General features: G+C 51.1%; 1 protein-coding gene across 2 annotated transcripts in view; it reads left to right on the top strand.

Moving 5' to 3' along the window:
- LOC115203006 (immunoglobulin superfamily DCC subclass member 4) overlaps positions 1 to 16548 on the top strand; it is a 75922-nt gene that overhangs the window by 52011 nt on the left and 7363 nt on the right. For both annotated transcript variants that reach the window (XM_029767256.1, XM_029767255.1), the window contains exons 5-14: positions 398 to 535; positions 1137 to 1289; positions 2177 to 2587; positions 2807 to 2971; positions 3399 to 3536; positions 3828 to 4001; positions 5810 to 6046; positions 6293 to 6394; positions 6506 to 6689; positions 16191 to 16318. In XM_029767256.1, coding sequence (XP_029623116.1) covers positions 398 to 535; positions 1137 to 1289; positions 2177 to 2587; positions 2807 to 2971; positions 3399 to 3536; positions 3828 to 4001; positions 5810 to 6046; positions 6293 to 6394; positions 6506 to 6689; positions 16191 to 16318 — 1830 coding nt within the window. The remainder of the gene's footprint in view (positions 1 to 397; positions 536 to 1136; positions 1290 to 2176; positions 2588 to 2806; positions 2972 to 3398; positions 3537 to 3827; positions 4002 to 5809; positions 6047 to 6292; positions 6395 to 6505; positions 6690 to 16190; positions 16319 to 16548) is intronic.

Raw genomic sequence — 16548 nt, 5'->3', positions numbered from 1 at the left:
GAGCTGCTTTGATGTCATAGTGAAGGATAGGACTGGTGGTGCTTTCAAGACAACTGGGAACTCGGGGAAACATGGTCAAATCATGACGTCAGTGATCTTCAGGTCGGAAAGTCAGAGTTCTAGAAAGATGCCAAAGTTTCCGGCTTGGAATTCCGAGCTGGATGACCATTCCCAGTTGTCTTAAACGCACTGAAGTCGAAAGCCTGAGATTTCTGACAAGGGCCCCAGCATTGTCTTACATCAGATAGCACCACAACCCTGCCTAAACTGAGTTCATTAGTAGGTCATTTGTGGTACGCCGCGTTAGAATGACACTGTCTGATATAAGACATTGATGGTTAGAGTTGGTTGTGTGTGTTGATTCCTGTGTGTGTCTGTGTTGTGTCTGTGTGCGCAGGTCCTGGCCCTGCCCAAAGTGAGGTAGTGATCGTGGCACCGCCTCAGAATACCACAGTGGTGCAGGGGCGTCCAGCGGTGATGGAGTGCATGGCCCAGGGCGGGCAGCCCAAACCCCTGGTGTCCTGGAGCAGACAGGGTAAGACTCTCTCAATCCCTCCCATCGGTCCATCTACAGGGGCTCCCAAGTGGCGCAGCGGTCTGAGGCACTGCATCTCAGTGTAAGAGGTGTCACTACAGTACTTGGTTTGATTCCAGGTTGTATCACTTACGGCCTTGGTTGGGAGTCCCATATGGCGGCGCACAATTGGCCCAGTGTCGTCTGGGTTTGGCCGGGCTAGGCCGCCATTGTAAATAATAATTTGTTCTTAATTGACTTGCCTAGTGAAATAAAAAATACAATAAAAATAGGCTCACTACCAATGTCACAACGAGAGGCTGGTCCATACTTTGGTATTCCTGTAATATCATCTTCATTGTGTTTCATATTTCTACTTTTGCTGATAAAACAACTCTAGTCATCACAGAGGTCTCACAGTGCCACCTAGTGGCTGATATGCTCATTATACTGTTCTGTGATTGGCATTCAACTGCTAAACTGAGCTGGCATGAAATGCCAAGTGTTGTGTGTGTGCAACTACTGTTTTTAATTGCTTAAGTTTGGTCTTTTCTGATATTCTTTTCTCTGAAATCGCTTGTCTCTCTTCTCTGTTCCTTTCTGCTCTTTCTCCTGGACACAGACGGGAAGCCCATCGCCACCGACGTGGTTGTCCTGGAAACTAACCTGGTGATCCCCAACACACGGCGTTACCATGCAGGGGTCTACGTCTGCCGTGCCAACAAACCCAAGACCCGCGAGTTTGTCATAGCTGCGGCTGAACTGCATGTGCCAGGTAAGAAGAAGAATATGTGAGTGTAAGAATGTGGTATAGATTGCATGTTTGGCTTCGGTCTTAGAGCTGTGGTTTGCATGTTTGGCTTCGGTCTTAGAGCTCTGGTTTGCATGTTTGGCTTCGGTCTTAGAGCTGTGGTTTGCATGTTTGGCTTCGGTCTTAGAGCTCTGGTTTGCATGTTTGGCTTCGGTCTTAGAGCTGTGGTTTGCATGTTTGGCTTCGGTCTTAGAGCTCTGGTTTGCATGTTTGGCTTCGGTCTTAGAGCTGTGGTTTGCATGTTTGGCTTCGGTCTTAGAGCTCTGGTTTGCATGTTTGGCTTCGGTCTTAGAGCTGTGGTTTGCATGTTTGGCTTCGGTCTTAGAGCTCTGGTTTGCATGTTTGGCTTCGGTCTTAGAGCTCTGGTTTGCATGTTTGGCTTCGGTCTTAGAGCTCTGGTTTGCATGTTTGGCTTCGGTCTTAGAGCTGTGGTTTGCATGTTTGGCTTCGGTCTTAGAGCTGTGGTTTGCATGTTTGGCTTCGGTCTTAGAGCTCTGGTTTGCATGTTTGGCTTCGGTCTTAGAGCTGTGGTTTGCATGTTTGGCTTCGGTCTTAGAGCTGTGGTTTGCATGTTTGGCTTCGGTCTTAGAGCTGTGGTTTGCATGTTTGGCTTCGGTCTTAGAGCTCTGGTTTGCATGTTTGGCTTCGGTCTTAGAGCTCTGGTTTGCATGTTTGGCTTCGGTCTTAGAGCTGTGGTTTGCATGTTTGGCTTTGGTCTTAGAGCTCTGGTTTGCATGTTTTTGGCTTCGGTCTTACAGCTCTGGTCCTTTTAGTAAATTGTAACATATGCTGCTGTGAAGGATTATTTTTTTTTCCCTAAGAAGGATGTTTCTCTATTTGCATTCTCCCAGCCCCACCAGTGATCCTCCAGCCCCCAGAGACGGTGTCTCTCTCACGGGGAAACACAGCCAGGTTTGTGTGTAACAGCTCTGGGGAGCCTCCCCCGGCACTGCACTGGCTGAAGAATGGCAAGCCGGTCAAGTCTAATGGACGGGTGAAGACCCAGAGCCCTGGGGTGCTGCTCATCAACCAGCTGGGCCTGGACGACGCAGGGTACTACCAGTGCATCGCTGACAACGCTCTGGGGACGGCCTGCGCCACAGCCAAGCTGTCTGTCATTGTGAGAGAGGGTCTACCCAGCCCACCACACCAGTTCTCTGCCACGCCCCAATCAAGCACCACCGCCCTCCTCACCTGGGAACGGCCCGAACACAACAGTGACCAGATTATAGGCTTCTCTGTGCACTACCAGCCCACTTCAGGTGTGTGTGTGTGTGTGTGTGTGTGTGTGTTTGATGGACAAACCGACAGGCTTGTACATATGATATCTATCCACAAGGATGCTAGCTAGTTTCAAAGGTATAGGCATTAACATACATAGGTGCCTGGTTTCTTGGTAGCATGGTAGAGAATGACACTGTCAGGTCAGGCTGAGTGTGTCCTGTGCTCCTGGTAAAACACAGAGCTTGTGTGGTCCACAGGCTCTGATCACATGGAATACCAGTTTGCTGTGAACAACGACACCACAGAGTACCATGTGAAGGAGCTACTGCCACACACAGCCTATACCTTCTACGTGGTGGCCTACTCCCCCATGGGAGCCAGCCGCCCGTCACGGCCCGTCACCGTGGAGATGCTGGAGGACGGTGAGTAGGCGGGAAGACCACAGACCTCACTTCTCAAAGGAAAATAACAGTCACACGGCTAGATCTAATCCATATGACAGCCTACATGAGTCATCATACACTTGAGAACAAATAGACCAACTGTAGTATGACCTATATTATACACGAATGACGCACAAAAGTAGATATTGTTGCCCGTCAACTAGCTAGGAGATTCTACTTTGTTGCTAAGAGATAATGTAATGAATAAAGTGGTTTAGTAGCCTGTAGAATAGTATGGTTGATGTATGGATACTAAGAGTGTTCTGTACCTGATCTGACATGCTCTAGTCCCCTGTGCCCCTCCAGAGAATACGATAGGCTACTTAAGTCACCAGACACTAGGGTCTGGGGTTAGCTGTAATGACACATTAATACTAAGAATGTCCTGCCATGCTCTACCCCACAGTTCCCAGTGCCCCTCCACAGCTGTCCCTGCTCAGCACCTCCCCTACAGACATCAGAGTGATGTGGCTGCCCCTGTCCTCCCAGCACAGCAGAGGAGCTGTCACCCGCTACCGCATCGACTACTCCACACTGGAACAGGGTGAGCCCAGCGCCATCTACTGGCACGGAGGCCACAGTACTACACTGCTGTCCTGTTCATGTTTCAGGAAGGCACGACTACAAAAGACTCTTAAACTCAGTCACACACATTTTGGCTCTAAGAACAATTGTGGATTCTAAACATTAAGTATTGAAGAGTGACTTAGGGTATAAGCCCAAAGCATAAAGTGTTCTGTGTCATCAGGTCTTACATAATAGGATAATGGATTGTGGTGATAGTGTGCCATGAGTGGCCTTTCAAGAAGATGGGTTGTGTGTGTGTTTACTGCAGTGGACAACGTGTTTTCTGTGGAGGTGGGGGGGAATGAGACTCAGCTTACCTTGCGGGAGCTGCAGCCTAACCAGGCCTATCGACTGCGGATGGCGGCAGGAACGGGAGCAGGCTTTGGTGTGCCGTCAGAGTGGAACCAGCACCACACCCCAGCCCACTTTAACCACAGCATGGGTGAGACCTCTCTCTGTGTGTGTCTCTCACTCTCTCACACACACACACCCTTCAACTTCAGCATCAATATCCACCACAATAAGTGACCTGATCCGGTATGGTCCTTAATCTTTATTTATCCAGGCAATCTCATTGAGATAAAATCGATTTTTCAAGATAGACCTGGGTCCAGTCAAGACAGCAGCAGGGGGAACAAAGTTTCAGAAAATTTAAATCAAAAATCACATTTTATCACATTTTATACACGTGTTTAGCAGATGTTATTGCGGGTGTAGTGAAATGCTTGTCAGAAATGCAGTAATAACTTACAGAAGCACACCATAAACAAATGATAGATGTAGTAAAACTGATATCCATATATATTATTATTATCGTTGTCCATAAGAGCAGCCTCCACTTTCCCATTCTCATCCTATAACTATCACGTTTCAGGAGAAGACCCAGATGCAGACAGTGTCGAAGTAACAAAAGTGTATTACTAGAACAGGGGGCAGGCAAAATGACAGGTCAAGGGCAGGCAGAGGTCAGTAATCCAGATCAGAGTCCATAAAGTACAGAACGACAGGCAGTCTCAGGGTCAGGGCAGGCAGAGGTCAATAATCCAGATCAGAGTTCATAAAGTACAGAACGGCAGGCAGTCTCGGCGTCAGGGCAGGCAGAGGTCAATAATCCAGATCAGAGTCCATAAAGTACAGAACGGCAGGCAGTCTCAGGGTCAGGGCAGGCAGAGGTCAATAATCCAGATCAGAGTCCATAAAGTACAGAACGGCAGGCAGTCTCAGGGTCAGGGCAGGCAGAGGTCAATAATCCAGATCAGAGTTCATAAAGTACAGAACGGCAGGCAGTCTCGGCGTCAGGGCAGGCAGAGATCAATAATCCAGATCAGAGTCCATAAAGTACAGAACGGCAGGCAGTCTCAGGGCAGGCAGAATGGTCAAGAACCGGGAAAACTGGAAAAGAGGAACTAGAAAAAGACGAGCAACAGGAAAAACGCTGGTAGGCTTGATGGACAAAACAAACTGGCAAGCAGAGAACACAGGTATAAATACACTTGGAATAATGGGGAAGATGGGTGACACTTGGAGGAGGGTGGAGAAGAGCACAAAGACGGGTGAAACAGATCAGGGTGTGACAATAACTGGAAGTATACTAGCACTGATGAGAACATTGCAGCCTTCCATTCAAGCTGACTGTTGTTGGCTGGGCAGTGTCATGTTGTGAATACCCCTACACATTTGCATCAGCCATGCAATTGCTCTCCATTCAGGGGCAAGGCAACATGGCTGACTGTGCCTCTTACAATGTTTGTGTGTGTGTCTGAGGTTCTTTGCAAAGGCAGAAGATTAATTTCGAAGAAATGGACAGAAATCTATTCAAATCCTTTTCTATACAGTGACTAAGCTCTCACGAATGCCATTCATTCACACTAGAAGAAAATCTGACTGAATAGGACCTCATTGTCAGTTCATGTGAATTACAAGAAGCTGCTGAGGGGAGGACGGCTCATAATAACGGCTGGAATAGAAGAAATGGAATGGTATTTGAACACATAGAAACCGTTTGATACCATTCCTTTAATTATCATAAGCCGTTACTATTACTATAAGCCCATCCTCCTCAATTAAGGTCGCACCTGTTCTAGATACAGGTCTATAGAATTATATTATTTCATGTTATAGTCATTAGGAGATTGTCAAATTGAGTTGGTACAATAAATCAATGTCTGGAACTTGTTTTGCTGATTCATGTTATAAGCTCCAGTAATGTTATTTCACGCTGAGGCCTTGTTTGCTTTTCGTCTTTCCCAGTGATCTTTGCTCCCACAGAGCTGAAGGTTAGGGCCAAAATGAACTCCCTCCATGTCACATGGCAGCCCCCGCCCAATCACACGCAGATCTCCGGCTACAAGCTCTTTTGCCGGGAGGTGGTTGGTGAGGAGCTGACCAATGGGGAGGCTCACCCTGAGAGGGAGAGGGTGAGGAGGATGGAGGCCCACACCATCAAGCTCCGCAAGAGGGTCAAACATCATGAGGTCTCTAGTCTGGGTGAGTCTGGGATGTTCACATGCCAGTGTTGTTTAAATCCCTTCCTGCTGCTCCAGGTGATAATATTTGTATGGTAAAATGTTTGGACCTTGTGGTCATTATGCCAGGCTTTCTTGTGGTTCTGTATAATTTGGTGTGTTTATGTGTGGCGATACATTTCTATATATGTGTGTGTGTGTGTGTGTGTGTGTGTGTGTGTGTGTGTGTGTGTGTGTGTGTGTGTGTGTGTGTGTGTGTGTGTGTCAGTCCCTGACAGACTATATGAAGTGAAGGTGTGGGCCTTCAATAAGCAGACGGATGGATATGCTGCAGGATGGAAGGGCAGGACAGAGAAGGCACATGGCAAAGGTGTGTCTATTCATCGGTGTCCGTGTGTGTCATACTATTCTGTCTGTCAGTGTTAAAGAAAGTCTGTACAATACCACTATTTGTGTATAAACTGGCAGTGTGTTTTTGCAGCGCCCCCTAAGGGGAACCCCCCTCCCCTGCCCCCCAGCAGCATCAAGGCTACAGCCAACAGCTCCACATCCATCTGGCTGCGCTGGGAGAAACCTCGCTTCAGCAACGTCCGCATCATCAACTACACCATACGCTGCAGCCCGGCCGGCATCAGAAACGCATCGCTTGTGTCCTACTACACCAGGTCAGTCAGGGACCACCACCCCAAACACAACACATCTCCTGGTCTCTTACTACACCAGGTCAGTCAGGGACCACCACCCCAAACACAACACATCTCCTGGTCTCCTACTACACCAGGTCAGTCAGGGACCACCACCCCAAACACAACACATCTCCTGGTCTCTTACTACACCAGGTCAGTCAGGGACCACCACCCCAAACACAACACATCTCCTGGTCTCTTACTACACCAGGTCAGTCAGGGACCACCACCCCAAACACAACACATCTCCTGGTCTCCTACTACACCAGGTCAGTCAGGGACCACCACCCCAAACACAACACATCTCCTGGTCTCCTACTACACCAGGTCAGTCAGGGACCACCACCCCAAACACAACACATCTCCTGGTCTCCTACTACACCAGGTCAGTCAGGGACCACCACCCCAAACACAACACATCTCCTGGTCTCTTACTACACCAGGTCAGTCAGGGACCACCACCCCAAACACAACACATCTCCTGGTCTGTTACTACACCAGGTCAGTCAGGGACCACCACCCCAAACACAACACATCTCCTGGTCTCTTACTACACCAGGTCAGTCAGGGACCACCACCCCAAACACAACACATCTCCTGGTCTCTTACTACACCAGGTCAGTCAGGGACCACCACCCCAAACACAACACATCTCCTGGTCTCTACTACACCAGGTCAGTCAGGGACCACCACCCCAAACACAACACATCTCCTGGTCTCCTACTACACCAGGTCAGTCAGGGACCACCACCAACCCAAACACAACACATCTCCTGGTCTCCTACTACACCAGGTCAGTCAGGGACCACCACCACCCCAAACACAACACATCTCCTGGTCTCCTACTACACCAGGTCAGTCAGGGACCACCACCCCAAACACAACACATCCCCTGGTCTCTTACTACACCAGGTCAGTCAGGGACCACCACCACCACCCCAAACACAACACATCTCCTGGTCTCCTACTACACCAGGTCAGTCAGGGACCACCACCCCAAACACAACACATCTCCTGGTCTCTTACTACACCAGGTCAGTCAGGGACCACCACCCCCAAACACAACACATCTCCTGGTCTCCTACTACACCAGGTCAGTCAGGGACCACCACCCCAAACACAACACAACTCCTGGTCTCCTACTACACCAGGTCAGTCAGGGACCACCACCCCAACACAACACATCTCCTGTCTCCTACTACACCAGGTCAGTCAGGGACCATCACCACCCCAAACACAAACACATCTCCTGGTCTCTACTACACCAGGTCAGTCAGGGACCACCACCCCAAACACAACACATCTCCTGGTCTCTTACTACACCAGGTCAGTCAGGGACCACCACCCCAAACACAACACGTCTCCTGGTCTCTACTACACCAGGTCAGTCAGGGACCATCACCCCAAACACAACACATCTCCTGGTCTCTTACTACACCAGGTCAGTCAGGGACCACCACCCCAAACACAACACATCTCCTGGTCTCTTACTACACCAGGTCAGTCAGGGACCACCCACCCCAAACACAACACATCTCCTGGTCTCTTACTACACCAGGTCAGTCAGGGACCACCACCCCAAACACAACACATCTCCTGGGTCTCCTACTACACCAGGTCAGTCAGGGACCACCACCCCAAAACACAACACATCTCCTGGTCTCCTACTACACCAGGTCAGTCAGGGACCACCACCCCCAAACACAACACATCTCCTGGTCTCCTACTACACCAGGTCAGTCAGGGACCATCACCACCCAAACACAACACATCTCCTGGTCTCCTACTACACCAGGTCAGTCAGGGACCACCACCCCAAACACAACACATCTCCTGGTCTCCTACTACACCAGGTCAGTCAGGGACCACCACCCCAAACACAACACATCTCCTGGTCTCTTACTACACCAGGTCAGTCAGGGACCACCACCCCAAACACAACACATCTCCTGGTCTCCTACTATACCAGGTCAGTCAGGGACCACCACCCCCAAACACAACACATCTCCTGGTCTCTTACTACACCAGGTCAGTCAGGGGACCACCACCCCAACACAACACATCTCCTGGTCTCTTACTACACCAGGTCAGTCAGGGACCACCACCCCAAACACAACACATCTCCTGGTCTCCTACTACACCAGGTCAGTCAGGGACCACCACCCCAAACACAACACATCTCCTGGTCTCTTACTACACCAGGTCAGTCAGGGACCACCACCACCCCAAACACAACACATCTCCTGGTCTCTACTACACCAGGTCAGTCAGGGACCACCACCCCAAACACAACACATCTCCTGGTCTCCTACTACACCAGGTCAGTCAGGGACCACCACCCCAAACACAACACATCTCCTGGTCTCTTACTACACCAGGTCAGTCAGGGACCACCACCCCAAACACAACACGTCTCCTGGTCTCCTACTACACCAGGTCAGTCAGGGACCACCACCCCAAACACAACACATCTCCTGGTCTCCTACTACACCAGGTCAGTCAGGGACCATCACCACCCCAAACACAACACATCTCCTGGTCTCTACTACACCAGGTCAGTCAGGGACCATCACCCCAAACACAACACATCTCCTGGTCTCTTACTACACCAGGTCAGTCAGGGACCACCACCCCAAACACAACACGTCTCCTGGTCTCTACTACACCAGGTCAGTCAGGGACCATCACCCCAAACACAACACATCTCCTGGTCTCTTACTACACCAGGTCAGTCAGGGACCACCACCCCAAACACAACACATCTCCTGGTCTCTTACTACACCAGGTCAGTCAGGGACCACCACCCCAAACACAACACATCTCCTGGTCTCCTACTACACCAGGTCAGTCAGGGACCACCACCCCAAACACAACACATCTCCTGGTCTCTTACTACACCAGGTCAGTCAGGGACCATCACCCCAATCACAACACATATCCTGGTCTCTTACTACACCAGGTCAGTCAGGGACCATCACCCCAAACACAACACATCTCCTGGTCTCTTACTACACCCGATCAGTCAGGGACCACCACCCCAAACACAACACATATCCTGGTCTCTTACTACACCAGGTCAGTCAGGGACCACCACCCCAAACACAACACATCTCCTGGTCTCCTACTACACCAGGTCAGTCAGGGACCACCACCCCAAACACAACACATCTCCTGGTCTCCTACTACACCAGGTCAGTCAGGGACCACCACCCCAAACACAACACATCTCCTGGTCTCCCACTACACCAGGTCAGTCAGGGACCTCCACCCCAAACACAACACATCTCCTGGTCTCTTACTACACCAGGTCAGTCAGGGACCACCAACCCAAACACAACACATCTCCTGGTCTCTTACTACACCAGGTCAGTCAGGGACCACCACCCCAAACACAACACATCTCCTGGTCTCCTACTACACCAGGTCAGTCAGGGACCACCACCCCAAACACAACACATCTCCTGGTCTCTTACTACACCAGGTCAGTCAGGGACCACCACCCCAAACACAACACATCTCCTGGTCTCTTACTACACCAGGTCAGTCAGGGACCACCACCACCCCAAACACAACACATCTCCTGGTCTCTACTACACCAGGTCAGTCAGGGACCACCACCCCAAACACAACACATCTCCTGGTCTCCTACTACACCAGGTCAGTCAGGGACCACCACCCCAAACACAACACATCTCCTGGTCTCTTACTACACCAAGTCAGTCAGGGACCACCACGCCAAACACAACACATCTCCTGGTCTCCTACTACACCAGGTCAGTCAGGGACCACCACCCCAAACACAACACATCTCCTGGTCTCCTACTACACCAGGTCAGTCAGGGACCACCACCCCAAACACAACACATCTCCTGGTCTCCTACTACACCAGGTCAGTCAGGGACCATTACCACCCCAAACACAACACATCTCCTGGTCTCTACTACACCAGGTCAGTCAGGGACCATCACCCCAAACACAACACATCTCCTGGTCTCTTACTACACCAGGTCAGTCAGGGACCACCACCCCAAACACAACACATCTCCTGGTCTCTACTACACCAGGTCAGTCAGGGACCATCACCCCAAACACAACACATCTCCTGGTCTCTTACCACACCAGGTCAGTCAGGGACCACCACCCCAAACACAACACATCTCCTGGTCTCTTACTACACCAGGTCAGTCAGGGACCGCCACCCCAAACACAACACATCTCCTGGTCTCTTACTACACCAGGTCAGTCAGGGACCACCACCCCAAACACAACACATCTCCTGGTCTCCTACTACACCAGGTCAGTCAGGGACCACCACCCCAAACACAACACATCTCCTGGTCTCCTACTACACCAGGTCAGTCAGGGACCACCACCCCAAACACAACACATCTCCTGGTCTCCTACTACACCAGGTCAGTCAGGGACCACCACCCCAAACACAACACATCCCCTGGTCTCTTACTACACCAGGTCAGTCAGGGACCACCACCACCCCAAACACAACACATCTCCTGGTCTCCTACTACACCAGGTCAGTCAGGGACCACCACCCCAAACACAACACATCTCCTGGTCTCTTACTACACCAGGTCAGTCAGGGACCACCACCCCAAACACAACACATCTCCTGGTCTCCTACTACACCAGGTCAGTCAGGGACCACCACCCCAAACACAACACATCTCCTGGTCTCCTACTACACCAGGTCAGTCAGGGACCACCACCCCAAACACAACACATCTCCTGGTCTCCTACTACACCAGGTCAGTCAGGGACCATCACCACCCCAAACACAACACATCTCCTGGTCTCTACTACACCAGGTCAGTCAGGGACCATCACCCCAAACACAACACATCTCCTGGTCTCTTACTACACCAGGTCAGTCAGGGACCACCACCCCAAACACAACACGTCTCCTGGTCTCTACTACACCAGGTCAGTCAGGGACCATCACCCCAAACACAACACATCTCCAGGTCTCTTACTACACCAGGTCAGTCAGGGACCACCACCCCAAACACAACACATCTCCTGGTCTCTTACTACACCAGGTCAGTCAGGGACCACCACCCCAAACACAACACATCTCCTGGTCTCCTACTACACCAGGTCAGTCAGGGACCACCACCCCAAACACAACACATCTCCTGGTCTCTTACTACACCAGGTCAGTCAGGGACCATCACCCCAATCACAACACATATCCTGGTCTCTTACTACACCAGGTCAGTCAGGGACCATCACCCCAAACACAACACATCTCCTGGTCTCTTACTACACCCGATCAGTCAGGGACCACCACCCCAAACACAACACATATCCTGGTCTCTTACTACACCAGGTCAGTCAGGGACCACCACCCCAAACACAACACATCTCCTGGTCTCCTACTACACCAGGTCAGTCAGGGACCACCACCCCAAACACATCACATCTCCTGGTCTCTACTACACCAGGTCAGTCAGGGACCACCACCCCAAACACAACACATCTCCTGGTCTCCTACTATACCAGGTCAGTCAGAGACCACCACCCCAAACACAACACATCTCCTGGTCTCCTACTACACCAGGTCAGTCAGGGACCACCACCACCCCAAACACAACACATCTCCTGGTCTCCTACTACACCAGGTCAGTCAGGGACCACCACCCCAAACACAACACATCTCCTGGTCTCCTACTACACCAGGTCAGTCTGGGACCACCACCCCAAACACAACACATCTCCTGGTCTCTTATTACACCAGGTCAGTCAGGGACCACCACCCCAAACACAACACATCTCCTGGTCTCTTACTACACCAGGTCAGTCAGGGACCACCACCCCAAACACAACACATCTCCTGGTCTCCTACTACACCAGGTCAGTCAGGGACCACCACCCCAAACACAACACATCTCCTGGTCTCCTACTACACCAGGTCAGTCAGGGACCACCACCCCAAACACAACACATCTCCTGGTCTCCTACTACACCAGGTCAGTCAGGGACCACCACCACCCCAAACACAACACATCTCCTGGTCTCCTACTACACCAGGTCAGTCAGGGACCACCACCCCAAACACAACACATCTCCTGGTCTCTTACTACACCAGGTCAGTCAGGGACCACCACCCCAAACACAACACATCTCCTGGTCTCTTACTACACCAGGTCAGTCAGGGACCACCACCCCAAACACAACACATCTCCTGGTCTCCTACTACACCAGGTCAGTCAGGGACCATCACCCCAAACACAACACATCTCCTGGTCTCTTACTACACCAGGTCAGTCAGGGACCATCACCACCCCAAACACAACACATCTCCTGGTCTCTACTACACCAGGTCAGTCAGGGACCGTCACCACCCCAAACACAACACATCTCCTGGTCTCTTACTACACCAGGTCAGTCAGGGACCACTACCCCAAACACAACACATCTCCTGGTCTCTTACTACACCAGGTCAGTCAGGGACCATCACCACCCCAAACACAACACATCTCCTGGTCTCTACTACACCAGGTCAGTCAGGGACCATCACCCCAAACACAACACATCTCCTGGTCTCTTACTACACCAGGTCAGTCAGGGACCACCACCCCAAACACAACACGTCTCCTGGTCTCTACTACACCAGGTCAGTCAGGGACCATCACCCCAAACACAACACATCTCCTGGTCTCTTACTACACCAGGTCAGTCAGGGACCACCACCCCAAACACAACACATCTCCTGGTCTCTTACTACACCAGGTCAGTCAGGGACCACCACCCCAAACACAACACATCTCCTGGTCTCCTACTACACCAGGTCAGTCAGGGACCACCACCCCAAACACAACACATCTCCTGGTCTCTTACTACACCAGGTCAGTCAGGGACCATCACCCCAATCACAACACATATCCTGGTCTCTTACTACACCAGGTCAGTCAGGGACCATCACCCCAAACACAACACATCTCCTGGTCTCTTACTACACCCGATCAGTCAGGGACCACCACCCCAAACACAACACATATCCTGGTCTCTTACTACACCAGGTCAGTCAGGGACCACCACCCCAAACACAACACATCTCCTGGTCTCCTACTACACCAGGTCAGTCAGGGACCACCACCCCAAACACATCACATCTCCTGGTCTCTACTACACCAGGTCAGTCAGGGACCACCACCCCAAACACAACACATCTCCTGGTCTCCTACTATACCAGGTCAGTCAGAGACCACCACCCCAAACACAACACATCTCCTGGTCTCCTACTACACCAGGTCAGTCAGGGACCACCACCACCCCAAACACAACACATCTCCTGGTCTCCTACTACACCAGGTCAGTCAGGGACCACCACCCCAAACACAACACATCTCCTGGTCTCCTACTACACCAGGTCAGTCTGGGACCACCACCCCAAACACAACACATCTCCTGGTCTCTTATTACACCAGGTCAGTCAGGGACCACCACCCCAAACACAACACATCTCCTGGTCTCTTACTACACCAGGTCAGTCAGGGACCACCACCCCAAACACAACACATCTCCTGGTCTCCTACTACACCAGGTCAGTCAGGGACCACCACCCCAAACACAACACATCTCCTGGTCTCCTACTACACCAGGTCAGTCAGGGACCACCACCCCAAACACAACACATCTCCTGGTCTCCTACTACACCAGGTCAGTCAGGGACCACCACCACCCCAAACACAACACATCTCCTGGTCTCCTACTACACCAGGTCAGTCAGGGACCACCACCCCAAACACAACACATCTCCTGGTCTCTTACTACACCAGGTCAGTCAGGGACCACCACCCCAAACACAACACATCTCCTGGTCTCTTACTACACCAGGTCAGTCAGGGACCACCACCCCAAACACAACACATCTCCTGGTCTCCTACTACACCAGGTCAGTCAGGGACCATCACCCCAAACACAACACATCTCCTGGTCTCTTACTACACCAGGTCAGTCAGGGACCATCACCACCCCAAACACAACACATCTCCTGGTCTCTACTACACCAGGTCAGTCAGGGACCGTCACCACCCCAAACACAACACATCTCCTGGTCTCTTACTACACCAGGTCAGTCAGGGACCACTACCCCAAACACAACACATCTCCTGGTCTCTTACTACACCAGGTCAGTCAGGGACCACCACCCCAAACACAACACATCTCCTGGTCTCTTACTACACCAGGTCAGTCAGGGACCACCACCCCAAACACAACACATCTCCTGGTCTCTTACTACACCAGGTCAGTCAGGGACCACCACCCCAAACACAACACATCTCCTGGTCTCTTACTAAACCAGGTCAGTCAGGGACCACCACCCCAAACACAACACATCTCCTGGTCTCCTACTACACCAGGTCAGTCAGGGACCATCACCCCAAACACAACACATCTCCTGGTCTCTTACTACACCAGGTCAGTCAGGGACCATCACCACCCCAAACACAACACATCTCCTGGTCTCTACTACACCAGGTCAGTCAGGGACCGTCACCACCCCAAACACAACACATCTCCTGGTCTCTTACTACACCAGGTCAGTCAGGGACCACCACCCCAAACACAACACATCTCCTGGTCTCTTACTACACCAGGTCAGTCAGGGACCACCACCCCAAACACAACACATCTCCTGGTCTCTTACTACACCAGGTCAGTCAGGGACCACTACCCCAAACACAACACATCTCCTGGTCTCTTATTACACCAGGTCAGTCAGGGACCACCACCCCAAACACAACACATCTCCTGGTCTCTTACTACACCAGGTCAGTCAGGGACCACCACCCCAAACACAACACATCTCCTGGTCTGTTACTACACCAGTTCAGTCAGGGACCACCACCCCAAACACAACACATCTCCTGGTCTCTTACTACACCAGGTCAGTCAGGGACCACCACCCCAAACACAACACATCTCCTGGTCTCTACTACACCAGGTCAGTCAGGGACCACCACCCCAAACACAACACATCTCCTGGTCTCCTACTACACCAGGTCAGTCAGGGACCACCACCCCAAACACAACACATCTCCTGGTCTCTAATTACACCAGGTCAGTCAGGGACCACCACCCCAAACACAACACATCTCCTGGTCTCCTACTACACCAGGTCAGTCAGGGACCACCACCCCAAACACAACACATCTCCTGGTCTCTTTCTACACCAGGTCAGTCAGGGACCACCACCCCAAACACAACACATCCCCTGGTCCTGGGTCAAACACAGGATAATAGTATAGATATCCAGCCTCTTTTAGAGGAAAATGGAAGTTCCAAATTCCATTATCTGAAGTTCGATCACATTAAAGAAGCGCTTTTTATTGAAATGTAATATTTCTTCCAGAATGGCTAAATCGATGTTCAGGTTATGAATGGAAGGAAAGATGTGCAAGTTTTCCTATTTGTGATTCATTCATTCATTTTTTTTCTCTCCCAAACTGTGTTTTGCAGCTCTGCTCAGGAGATCCTCTTGGGGGCCCTAAAACCCTACACCCGCTATGAGCTGGCTGTGCAGTCCAATGGAGGAGACGTGGTTGGTCCCTTCAGCGGCACAGTGGAGGAGTCCACTCTCACTGACAGTAAGTTTCTGCTGTTACACTCATCAGTGTAGTGGAAAAATCTGTGCATCAGTGTAACATAAAGGTGGATGCTTGTATTCAATATGCTCTGTCGCTCACTTTCACTTCCTCTGCGAGGGTGTTTTTGTTTCTGACAGAGGTGTGTAGTTCGTTGGTGTGTGTGTGTGTTTTTGTTTTACTATCCTTGTGGGTACCAGAAGTCCTCACAAGTATAGTAAAACAAGGAAAAT

The sequence above is a fragment of the Salmo trutta genome, chromosome 12, assembly GCF_901001165.1.
Source record: "Salmo trutta chromosome 12, fSalTru1.1, whole genome shotgun sequence".
Classification (NCBI taxonomy): Eukaryota; Metazoa; Chordata; class Actinopteri; order Salmoniformes; family Salmonidae; genus Salmo; species Salmo trutta.
This window is presented reverse-complemented; position numbering and strand designations above follow the sequence as displayed.